The 12,664-nt window shown below is 46.8% G+C and overlaps 1 protein-coding gene across 1 annotated transcript; it reads left to right on the top strand.

Moving 5' to 3' along the window:
• Positions 1–10,118: 10,118 nt before the first annotated feature.
• Positions 10,119–10,583, top strand: LOC306919500 (transmembrane protein 208-like; the record flags this gene model as incomplete). Its single annotated transcript, XM_079532260.1, has 1 exon — positions 10,119–10,583. The coding sequence occupies one exon, from the start codon at positions 10,119–10,121 to the stop codon at positions 10,581–10,583; it is 465 nt and encodes a 154-aa protein (XP_079388386.1).
• Positions 10,584–12,664: the final 2,081 nt, after the last annotated feature.

Below are 12,664 nucleotides of genomic sequence, written 5' to 3'. Positions count from 1 at the left end.
TTCAAAGATTTGCACTATATTTTTCAAAAATAGAAGACCTACAAGCTCGTAGCGCGGCGCTATGAACTTGTAGATCTGCTATTTTTCAATAGCTAAAGTATAACATAATGAAACACCAATTGGGGTTCCCGCCCAAAATGGGTTAAAGACGAAAACTCAACCGTTTGCATCAGATTTGTGAGCAAATCCAATGTGATTACACCAGTATTGGAAGTGGAATACCTGGCTCCATGCTTAGCATATGGTGAGAACTTGGATTTAACTACAAATCTGCAATAAAAACAAATTGTCGGCTTAATATTAAATATGTTTTATGCTGATACATTTCTTACAGTGCAGAATGTAAAGTCAGGCACACGACATGTGCATGCACGTTTTTATCTATAGTCTGAACTCTTCACCACTTAAACCCTATGGTTGACCATAGAGTCCCTCAGTGTCTTTTCTGTTTGCTGTTATTGTGGGGAAAGCATCTGCTTGCAAATAGCAGATCTACAAGCTTTCACCACAATACGGATGCTGGGGTTTACGTGGGTAAAGATAATTTATAGTTCATCTGATGTTTTGTCAGTGACTTTGGTTGAGCGACACAGTCGTGCCACGAAGTGTAACAAAAATTAGGCTATAAAGGTCTGGTGACATACATTTTTTTTTTATTTTTTTCTGACCTCAAAAATCCTGAACTTTGAACATTCAGTGGATTTTCTGTGGTCTGGGGTTTTTCTGAATAATGAATTAGGCTAAAAAAAAGTGCTGTGATTTGCCTGTGGACAGTGAGGTCACGGTGAGGTCACTGTGGACGGTGAGGTCACCATCCACTTAGCCCATACTTTGGGTACTTTAAGTACATTTTGATATCATTATTTTACTCAAGTACATTTTGAATACTGAAGTACGAGTATGTTTTCCACCACTGCTTCCGCATTCTGTCGTCAGTCGTGTGTCTATGGAATTGGTTCCCAACCTATTTATACTGAAGTACCACCTCAGAAAATATTTGGCTCTCCAAGTACCACCATAATAACTGAAGTTAAAATACAGGGAGCATATAGACCTGCCCCTTTTATTCCATTCCTAAGCCAATAGAGTGTCGCAGTCCCGCCCCCTACCATGGCCCAGGAAATTAATCCCAATGCATTTTTCCCATAGACATTTCTTAAAGTATTTATTTAAAGACGGTTACGCCGCGGACAAAGCCAACTCGAGTCGTGACAACTCATGACAACACAAACAATATTTTGGACCAAACAAATAATTACAAAGAAGAAAAACAACAAAAAAATTGTTGTAACCTGCCGTTTTTTTCTTCTTTCTAATTATTTATTCGGCCCAAAAAATTGTGTTTGTTGTCATGATTTGTCACGACTCGAGTTGGCTTTGTCCGCGGCGTAAACGTCTTTAAATAAATACTTTCTGAAATGTCTATGAGGAAAATGAACGGAGAATCATTTCCTGGGCCATGGTAGGGGGCGGGACTGCAACGCTCTATAATGCTGCTGCTCTGACAAAACTCTGTCTAATCACTAATCAGCATAACTGATGATGTTTCTAATGTGATTAATCCGTTCTCAAATCTTCTATTAGCGGCTAGGTGTGCTGTCATGCTCATTAAAGCATGATGGCTGTATAGCCTATTTCAACTACCTGTAGTAATATAAATATTTCATTCCACTTTTGTCTTTTTTCTCTTTTTTTGGGCGACTCCTCTGTGTACCACCAGAGGGGGGCTCAAGTACCACCAGTGACACTATAGTACCAGTGGTTGGGAAACTCTGGTCTATGGGGGCAGCGGTGGCCGAACGGTTTGCGGAGCGGTCTTGTTATCGGAAGGTCGCCAGTTCGAATCCCCGGACTGGCACGTTAAAATTACCACCGCTGAAGTGCCCTTGAGCCCCTACCATGAAATGTTCTATGAGCAGGGTCTGGCTGTAAACAAGCATCTCGAGCTTAGTCCATTCACCCTGGGTAAACAAAGAACTTTGGGACTACTCTGCACGCGCGTTGACCCAGTGACATCACAGGGTCTTGACAATAGTGACTAAATGAGACTGAGGGACTGCCATTGGATTTCATTTGGATTTTCGAAAAGCAGGGAATCATAGCTTCAAATAGAGATATTGGTTGTTCAGTTTGACCCACCAGTTTTGGAGATATGGCTTATAAAGTAATGTCTTGCAGAAAACAGCGAGTTGAGAAAACAGGCTTGAAAGGTTCACTTCTGTGGTCTCTAACATTACCTCTAGCTACATGTTTAAGCATTTATTTCATATTTACATGTCGATTTCAGCTTTGACACTTATTTCAGACATGCTCTAGTATGTGAAGAGTCTGCCTTAGCTATTAACTCATTTTGAAAAAAAAAAAAAAGGTTGAAGCTGAAAGTTGCGTGATGGCAGGCTCTCAGTCAACATGTTGCATTAATGGTTACATAAAGTAACTATAGGGATGTCCCGATACCCTTTTTTCGTTTCCGATCTGATCCCGATACTACAATTTCTGTGTTAGCCAATACCGATACCGAAAACCAATACCAGTGTTGTGACCTCGTGTTGTGTTTAGCTATATATCTCGTGTTGTGTTTATAGCGGACTCCTCACTCAAATGGGCACTTGCAGTTTGGGAAACTCCACATGCCCCAACATTTTATTTACCTCCCATGGTGTCAACCCCTTACCCCAGTGTCGGATCGGTGGTTAGACTGGCATATTCGCCGATACCGATACTTTTCCGATACCGATACAGTATCGGGGCATCTCTAAAAGTAACTATTGGTTATATGATAGCGTCAGTTAAGGCGGGTAATGTCTTGAAATGAAATGCAAGAAAGCACTATATGCAGCTACAGTATTACAGTCTAGTGTTCTCTGCATACAATTATGTGCATATATGCATGGTGTGTGTGTGTGTGTGTGTGTGTGTGTGTGTGTGTGTGTGTGTGTGTGTGTGTGTGTGTGTGTGTGTGTGTGTGTGTGTGTGTACAGTATGTCAGATATAGGACCACTAAGTCATTCAACAAAGGGGTCTGGTATTGTTGTGGTCTTTGTCTATTCCAGGTAGAGTATGCTGCCACTAATGCCCTCTAAGATCCCTACAACACGCACGCACGCACGCACGCACGCACGCACGCACGCACGCACGCACGCACGCACGCACGCACGCACGCACGCACGCACGCACGCACGCACGCACGCACGCACGCACGCACGCACGCACGCACGCACGCACGCACGCACACACACACACACACACACACACACACACACACACACACACACACACACACACACACACACACACACACACACACACACACACACACACACACACACACACACACACACACAAAATCCTCTTTGCTCCCTGGGTCCCTAAGCACCTTTGCATAGGGAAGGTGGCTTGCTACAGATTGTCTTAATCTCTCCTTTTCGTACAAAAAAGGGATAAGCCTGCACCAATGTCACTCTCCATATCACTCCAAAAACCAATTGGTTACATGGATTCTTTATTTTTTTTTTACTCATCTCTCCTCTCACTTTCTCTCCTTCGACTCTCTTACACCTATCTCTGTTTTCTCTTATTTTACACTCTCTACTTCTTCTTCTCCTGTCTCTACCAATGAATCAAAAAACAAATAATACAAAAAAGGAAAGCAAAAACAACTTTAGCGATTTCTGCCTCCCTATAAGTGCAGTGTTGTCTTGTAGGCTACTGCTACAGTATGTGGGATCAGCAGTAGTGTATAAACTAAGTTAGCATAAAGCCCAGTACATGCTACTAAAGATGTGAAAACTTTTTTCCGGAAACCTACAAACTGACGTCATTCCGAACTTCCGATGGGCATTCTCAGAACATTTTTCTTGGAACCCGTGCACCTCCTCCATATGTCTTGACTCTCCGAACTACAGTTCAGAGAGTCATATCCGAACCCGAAGATTTCCCAACGTCGGAAAGGAGCATAATATCGTCTCTGTCAGGTGGAAACCTGTTTTTTTTCGTAATTTAACGCCCTACTTGATCATACTACAGCGACGTATTCTGAGCTTGTGGATTTGATGCTTTTGAATTTTGAATCCTGGAAAGTAACAGTTTTGAATATGAGGTTTCCACCCTACAGAGATGCTATGCTAGTAAGGGCCTATAGCACAAGGTCCATTACCCATAGGCCTATAGAGCGTTGCAGTCCCGCCCCCTCGAGAGACCCGGAAAATAAATCCCCGTTCATTTTCCTCATAGACTTTTCGGAAAGTATTTATTTAAAGACGTTTACGCCGCGGACAAAGCCAACTCTTGTCGTGACAAATCATGACAACAAACACAATTTTTCGGGCTGAACAAATAATTATAAAGAAGAAGAAAATGGCAGGTTACAACACTTTTTTTGTTGTTTTTCTTCTTTGTAATTATTTGTTTGGTCCAAAATATTGTGTTTGTTGTCATGATTTGTCACGACAAGAGTTGGCTTCGTACGACGGTAAAAAGGTCATATTTGATTGCATTAAATGACTTAAAACAACGTTAAATTCACTTTGTCACTCACTTTGCCACTCGATTTGCCACTCGATCTTCCATTCACTTTATGCATTCGCATACCCTCTATACTGTAGCTACCGTAGCTACTTTACAAGAGCATTGAATGGAGCTCATTTGAACAGAATGCAGATAGCATATAATTACCTCCACTACTGTTATCAGAGTGGGGTCGTCCTTGAGGGGGTTCCAGGGGGTTCCCAGCTAGTCCCCTGCTGAATCATTGATAGTTATAGGAACCGAAATGGACCCTTATACAGGCCTGTTGCTCTGACGGCGTTAAAATGCAACCAAATGGACACTGTGGGAGTTATATGGCATGGGCATGGGGGTCCGTCCGTGGCCTTTACCAAACTGCATTGAAATGAGGCTTGAGAACCACTGCACTATACTACACTAAACCTGACCATATAGACACACATGTAGACCAGACCAGACCAGACCAGACCAGACCAGACCAGACCAGACCAGACCAGAACAACTCAACAAAGATGACTGAATATACCATAGGGAACTTAGGGCTCCATTTTCGTCACCGCTAAACCCCTTATCCCTAAACTTCTTTGCCTTTTTTTACTATTTTGAAAAACATTTTTGAATAGTTCAACTATCCAATCTACATTGACACGTTGTGAGCTTGTAGACTGGCCATTTTAACTATTCAAAAATGTTTAGCAAAATAGTAAAAAAGGCAAAGAAGTTTATGGATAAGGGGTTTAGCGGTGACGAAAATGGAGCCCTTAGTCCCTCTTGCATCCCTCCTAAAAGTTTTTAAACGTGGTGACATTATGAATGAGACCGTTTAACTATTTCAAGTTAATTCTGTGTATTGTCTGTCTCTCTCTCTTTCTCTCTCTCTCTCTCTCTCTCTCTCTCTCTCTCTCTCTCTCTCTCTCTCTCTCTCTCTCTGCTGTTCGTTTGAAGCTGAACAGAGACTTTCATACCTGAATTGGTGAGTTCATTCCAAGGTCGCACCAATTTGTCAAAATGTAAAGTTAATGTAAAAAAACCCAACAACACATACAGCAACAACAATCCGACGGTTCCAGGTTTGGTTTATTTTTCCACTCTCCACACTCGTGTGTAAATCCTGTGCCTGTATGTTTGTCTCCAGTGTTTTGGGTTTTTTAGGATGTTTTTAGCAAAGCTGCTATTAGCTCACATGCTAATCCCCCCCGAGAATAAACTCATTAGAACATTAATCACTGGATTCTAATTACCTCTCTCTATCTTCTTTTCTTCTCTCTCTCTCTCTCTCTCTCTCTCTCTCTCTCTCTCTCTCTCTCTCTCTCTCTCTCTCTCTCTCTCTCTCTCTCTCTCTCTCTCTCTCTCTCTCTCTCTCTCAGGTACTTGGAGGAAACATCCCTCACAGGGGAATATGTACAGTAAAATGATTAAAAACATCATTCTGACTGATGCTGCCGCTGTGGAACTTTATGTGTGTGTGTGTGTGTGTGTGTGTGTGTGTGTGCGCGCGCCAGTGCTGCCAGATTCTGCAAGAGGAATAAGCAATGGGGTGGTATGAAAACAAGCCCAAGAAGAAGCGACTATAATAGGCCATGGATATTAGGACAGTTAGGCTGACAGGAAATGGGGAGAGACACGCAGCAAAGGCCGTCGGGAACGGGACTTGAACCCGCGATGCGCTGTCAGGCACTTTGAACCTATCTGCATCTGCGGCTATTTGAAAAAAAGAATATGCTATAAAATCTTAAAAAATAACGCTTTCGAAACATTTGAAATAGACACATTTTCAAAATAATTTTAGATATGTGACAAAGTATAGGCTACATATAGGCCCCAAGGGGTGGGGGGGGGGGGTCCTCAAAGCCCACAAGACACTATCAATATTTACAAGCGACTTCGGAGAGAAAAAAACAAGCCAAAAGAAAGTGGCTTACAATAGGCAGACTTGGCAACGCTGGTGCGTGCGTGCGGTGCGTGTCAGCTGGGGAGACACTTCCTGCTAACAGGCCAGAGCAGGCTCGGGGAGCGGGGGGGTGGGGGGGAGCGGGGGGGAGCAGTGGAGCGTGGAGAGGAGCAGCTCCCTCGGCAGCTGCAGGCTGGGTCACACGGGACCACACAACGAGACACCAAACTCTTTCTTTCTTTCCTTTGTTTTTTTTCCCTCTCTCTCCCTCCCTCCCTCCCTCCCTCCCTCCCTCCCTCTCTCTCTCTCTCTCTCTCTCTCTCTCTCTCTCTCTCTCTCTCTCTCTCTCTCTCTCTCTCTCTCTCTCTCTCTCTCTCTCTCTCTCTCTCTCTCTCTCTCCCTCCCTCCCTCCCTCTCTCTCTCTCTCTCTCTCCCTCCCTCCCTCTCTCTCTCTCTCTCTCCCCCTCTCTCTCCCCCTCTCCCCCTCTCTCTGTCCATCTCTCCATCTCTCTCTCCCCCTCTCTCTCTCTCTCTCTCTCTCCCTCCCTCTCTCTCTCTCCCTATCTCCCTCTCTCTCCCCCTCTCTCTGTCCATCTCTCCATCTCTCTCTCTCCCTCCCTCCCCCTCTCTCTCTCTCTCTCTCTCTCTCTGGGAGTCTAAAGATAGCTATACTGGGAGGTGTAAAGAGAAACTTGAGGATATTGTAATGTTTTCATATTGTGAGACAGTGCATCACTGCTGATAGCACTTCATACCCGAGGCATTTATACTCATATAGCGCTGCGCTTTGCGCCACTCGAATGGAATGGACCGTGAGGGTCCCTCCAGTCACTGTGTGTGTGTGTGTGTGTGTGTGTGTGTGTGTGTGTGTGTGTGTGTGTGTGTGTGTGTGTGTGTGTGTGTGTGTGTGTGTGTGTGTGACTAACATCGCTGACAGGTAGAGGTAAACGGAGCAGAACTCTACTAATCCACCTCCGCCTGAGTGAGAGAGAGAGGGATGAGAGAGAGAGACAGAGAGAGAGAGAGAGAGAGAGAGAGAGGTGGTAGGAGACAGCATACATCACAGACAACACAGAATAGTTGGAGAGAACGAGGAAAGAAATAAGGATGAAGAGAGATGAGTAACATTGTGTAAAAAAGGTAATAAATGGTGAATTGATGCAATATAGAGATTCAACAGTTTACTCTATAAAGAACAGAACTCATGTGCAGTTCTCAAGATACGTATACAATACATACACACACATGGAACGCAGGCACACGGCAGTCAGATGTTATCGTGATATATAGGCTTGTGTTGTTTCTTCAGGTGTTTTTGCAGCATGTTAGACCCTGCAGACTACCTGCCCTATCTGCTCCACACGCACGCACGCACGCACGCACGCACGCACGCACGCACGCACGCAAGCACGCACGCAGTGTCTATAATAAAGCCTCAACTGGGAGCTTTACAAAGTTACAGTGTGCGGACTTCTATTTTTTATATTGCCGTATCCACTGTGGGTCCTGCACCTGCTCTATTAGTTCTAATAGTTCTATTCTTTCTGTAATATCTGTACTGTTACCTTCAGACCAGACGACCAGTGACGTTCACACGTGCCAGAAATGAACACGGTCACAGTGACGTCCATCAAGCAGAAATAAAGTACGCTCCGTTCACGTTCACCCAAAATATGAACGTGTTCGTGAACGATCGTTCTTTGAACGCGTTCAGGGACAACACTGTGGCCGCGACGCTACTCAGACTTGCAAATGAACCAAAGTTGGTACAACACATGGATCTCAATACGTGGAGCACGACTATCATCACCTGCATCTCCATAATATGAAGATCTGACGACACTGACCTCATCAAACCCTGGATAGCCATACATGGAGAAGACTGGATCATCACCTACATCTGCATATATGGACCCCGCCAGAAAATACACCTGACCTCACTGACAACAGATTAATAGTTTAACTCCTGCTTCTCAACTGTGCTGTATTAACCCATTCAGACCGTATAGGACGTGTATACACACATCATTCCTAATCCAACCTATAGGTTCCCTTGGACGTGTAAACACAGCATTTTTTGAGTGGTGTAAACCACTCCTACAACTGGCTTTTGTGTGCAGAAAAAAATGAGCATGGTTGCTATGTTCAAAATAATTTCTGACGTAATTAAATCACACCCGGGTGAACTGGATGACCGTAGCAACCGTGGTCATTTTTTCTGCACAAAAAAAGCCAGTTGTGAAATCACATCCGGGTGTGATTTCATTACGTCAGATCAGAGCTGATCAGGCTATATAATACCGGACAAAAACTCCAGCTGAATCAACTTCATGGTCACAAATCATCACATCAGAAGACGACCCTACCTAGCCAAAGATCTTTAAAGATCTTTGGCTAGGGTGTGATTTCATTACGTCAGACATTACGTCAGACCACAGCTGATCATGCTATATAAAACCTTACACCACTCAGTTCACACGGGTGTGATTTTTTTTATTGATATCAAACAAAACATTTAAATTCAGTTTTTTTGTTTTTTTGGTTGGCCTCTCCTTCTGCACCTTGCTGTTACACTTCCTTGTTTACGGCTCAGAAAGAATGCCTTGTATCTCCTAATCTATAGAGAACTCTCCATGGTTTTGACCAAAAGGGCATATCATGTCTTCATTTCTGACGTCAACAAGCCTCTTTCACAGCTGGGCCCCTGCCCAGTGTCCATATATGGAGCTGGCCTGTTCTGACATCATTCTGACGCCATGCACAGACTTGGGCATGCCTGACAAAGAACTCCATATATGGGCATAAACTGGACACAGACATAATATCTGGGTGGGGCATGCAATTCCAACTTGCATCGTTCCAATAGGCCATGTGGCCAACGGGCACCGCTCTAGTATAAAATGCACCATGTCTCTTTCTGTCTGTCTGTCTGTACTGACTTCAAATTCGACACACGCGTTCCACACCCCTACAGGGAGTGCAGTGCCCGGTGTCGAGGCGGTCGGACCCACGGTTGTCCAGAACCGCCACAAAAGGCCTCTGCCCAGGGTCCATATATGGAGCTGGCCTGTTCTGACATCACAACACTCCATACTTGAGCATGCCTGACACAGAACTCTATATATAGGAATAAAGGAACACAGAGAGACGGATACAGAAATCTCCATATAAGGGCATAAAAGGGACACAGACAGATGGGTGGAATGGGTACTCTGCATTTCCGGTTGTCCAGAACCAGCACAAAAGCCTAATTTGGCATGCCTGACATGCCTGACAAAGAACTTCATATATGGGCATAAAAGGGACACATACATAATAACTGGGTGGGGCATGCATTTGACACACGTGTTCACACCACCACAATGATGTGCGACCTCGCCCTTTATATTAGCAAATTGATCACACCTGATCAACCTCCTACGGGCACTGTTCTGGTATTGTAAATTACTAGAACAATTTAACGTTTGCCTTTCATGTTTATTGATATCATGTTGCCATGGTCGATTGGTCACCCAATATTTCTGACTCGAATACTTCCAGACAGTCTAGGCCACGTGGAAACAACTCCATATTTGGTTACTTAACTCTGATGTCATATTTGATGACGCAAGGTCTGAGGTCTATAAAAGGCCGACTACAGGCAGTGAAAGCGCTATACAGCAACGGAGACCACCTCGCTCTGTCAGACAACAACCGTCCATCAGACAGAAAGAAAAACAGAATGGCACCCCCCAGACATAAAGTCGGCACCAAGGGCAAGAAGAAGATCTACAAGGAGAACGCGGCCACCCTGAGGTTCTACAGAGCCGTGGTCCTGGCGGCGAGCGCCATATACGTCGCCGTGAACCTCTTCCTCTTCTACGACTCGTCCACGTTTTGGACGTGGCTGCTGCTCCCGCTGACGACGGCGGTGAGCGGGTTCAGCCTCCGCTACATGGGCAGCATGGCAGAGGCCACGCGCCACCCGGACAGCGGCGCCCTGCTGTTCGAGGGGGCGGACCTGAACGCCCACGGCACGGGAGGAGGCCTGGTGTACCTGAAGGATGTCATCCTGCTCACGGCCATCTTGCAGGTGGCCAGCACCGTCTGGTGCAACGTCTGGTGCTTCTGGCTGCTGGTCCCCCTCCGTGGCGGCTACCTGATGTGGAGGGCATGGAGGGCATGTAGCATGCAGGGCTGTATTTAGGCCTGACATCGAAAGTTAAAATATGTCTTCTAAATCATGACAGTTTTCTGAAAAACCCTATGTTTCTAATGCCAGTGGTACTCAAACATTTTCATGTCAACGACTCCCAAGATTATATGTATTTGGACGCGGACCCCCATCTGGACGCGGACCCCCATCTGAAGATATGTTGTTCCAGGCCCCCCCCCCCCCCCCATCTGAAGATATGTTGTTCCAGGCCCCCCCCCCCCCCCATCTGAAGATATGTTGTTCCAGGCCCCCCCCCCCCCCCCATCTGAAGATATGTTGTTCCAGGCCCCCCCCCCCCCATCTGAAGATATGTTGTTCCAGGCCCCCCCCCCCCATCTGAAGATATGTTGTTCCAGGCCCCCCCCCCCCATCTGAAGATATGTTGTTCCAGGCCCCCCCCCCCCCATCTGAAGATATGTTGTTCCAGGCCCCCCCCCCCCCCATCTGAAGATATGTTGTTCCAGGCCCCCCCCCCCCCCCATCTGAAGATATGTTGTTCCAGGCCCCCCCCCCCCCCATCTGAAGATATGTTGTTCCAGGCCCCCCCCCCCCCCATCTGAAGATATGTTGTTCCAGGCCCCCCCCCCCCCCCATCTGAAGATATGTTGTTCCAGGCCCCCCCCCCATCTGAAGATATGTTGTTCCAGGCCCCCCCCCCCCCCCATCTGAAGATATGTTGTTCCAGGCCCCCCCCCCCCATCTGAAGATATGTTGTTCCAGGCCCCCCCCCCCCCCCATCTGAAGATATGTTGTTCCAGGCCCCCCCCCCCCCCCCCCATCTGAAGATATGTTGTTCCAGGCCCCCCCCCCCCCCCATCTGAAGATATGTTGTTCCAGGCCCCCCCCCCCCCCATCTGAAGATATGTTGTTCCAGGCCCCCCCCCCCCCCCCCATCTGAAGATATGTTGTTCCAGGCCCCCCCCCATCTGAAGATATGTTGTTCCAGGCCCCCCCCCCCCCCATCTGAAGATATGTTGTTCCAGGCCCCCCCCCCCCCCATCTGAAGATATGTTGTTCCAGGCCCCCCCCCCCCATCTGAAGATATGTTGTTCCAGGCCCCCCCCCCCCCCCATCTGAAGATATGTTGTTCCAGGCCCCCCCCCCCCCATCTGAAGATATGTTGTTCCAGGCCCCCCCCCCCCCCCATCTGAAGATATGTTGTTCCAGGCCCCCCCCCCCCCCCATCTGAAGATATGTTGTTCCATGGACCCCCATCTGAAGATATGTTGTTCCATGGACCCCCATCTGAAGATATGTTGTTCCAGGCCCCCCCCCCCCCATCTGAAGATATGTTGTTCCAGGGCCCCCCCCCCCCCCCATCTGAAGATATGTTGTTCCATGGACCCCCATCTGAAGATATGTTGTTCCATGGACCCCCATCTGAAGATATGTTGTTCCAGGCCCCCCCCCCCCCCCCCCATCTGAAGATATGTTGTTCCAGCCCCCCCCCCATCTGAAGATATGTTGTTCCAGCCCCCCCCCCCATCTGAAGATATGTTGTTCCAGGGACCCCCATCTGAAGATATGTTGTTCCATGGACCCCCATCTGAAGATATGTTGTTCCAGGCCCCCCCCCCATCTGAAGATATGTTGTTCCAGGCCCCCCCCCATCTGAAGATATGTTGTTCCAGGGACCCCCATCTGAAGATATGTTGTTCCAGGGACCCCCCCCCCCCCCCCCAGAAGCAAAGATTTGAGTTAAAAACGTTTGCTCTGAAAGAATATATATTAACACGAGGCCTGCCGGGAACATAGGAATTTTAAAACGTAGAATCTTGTGGCCTGCCACAAACGGAAAAGCCGTTTTAACAGCGATGTATTAATTAATGCATGTTTTAATACGATCGTATCGAAATCTACCGTCAGTTAGCTTTGTTATGCTTCTGACACAATGGGCGCGGCCATTTTGAAAATGCGCGCGCATCCACTTACATTGCCGGCTCTGGTTTCAGACGGCTTTATCTCACAGAAGCGACATTGCAGAGGACGCTTTGTCCCAGACAAGCGTTTTCAACGGCCTGTAGCAGGCGCTGTGATACTCGCGGTCAGCTTTTTCCACCGCCGAGCGAGAC

Source organism: Electrona antarctica (assembly GCF_951216825.1).
Source record: "Electrona antarctica genome assembly, contig: scaffold_323, whole genome shotgun sequence".
NCBI lineage: Eukaryota > Metazoa > Chordata > Actinopteri > Myctophiformes > Myctophidae > Electrona > Electrona antarctica.
Note: the sequence above shows the minus strand (reverse complement) of the source record. Positions and strands in the feature narration are given on the sequence as shown.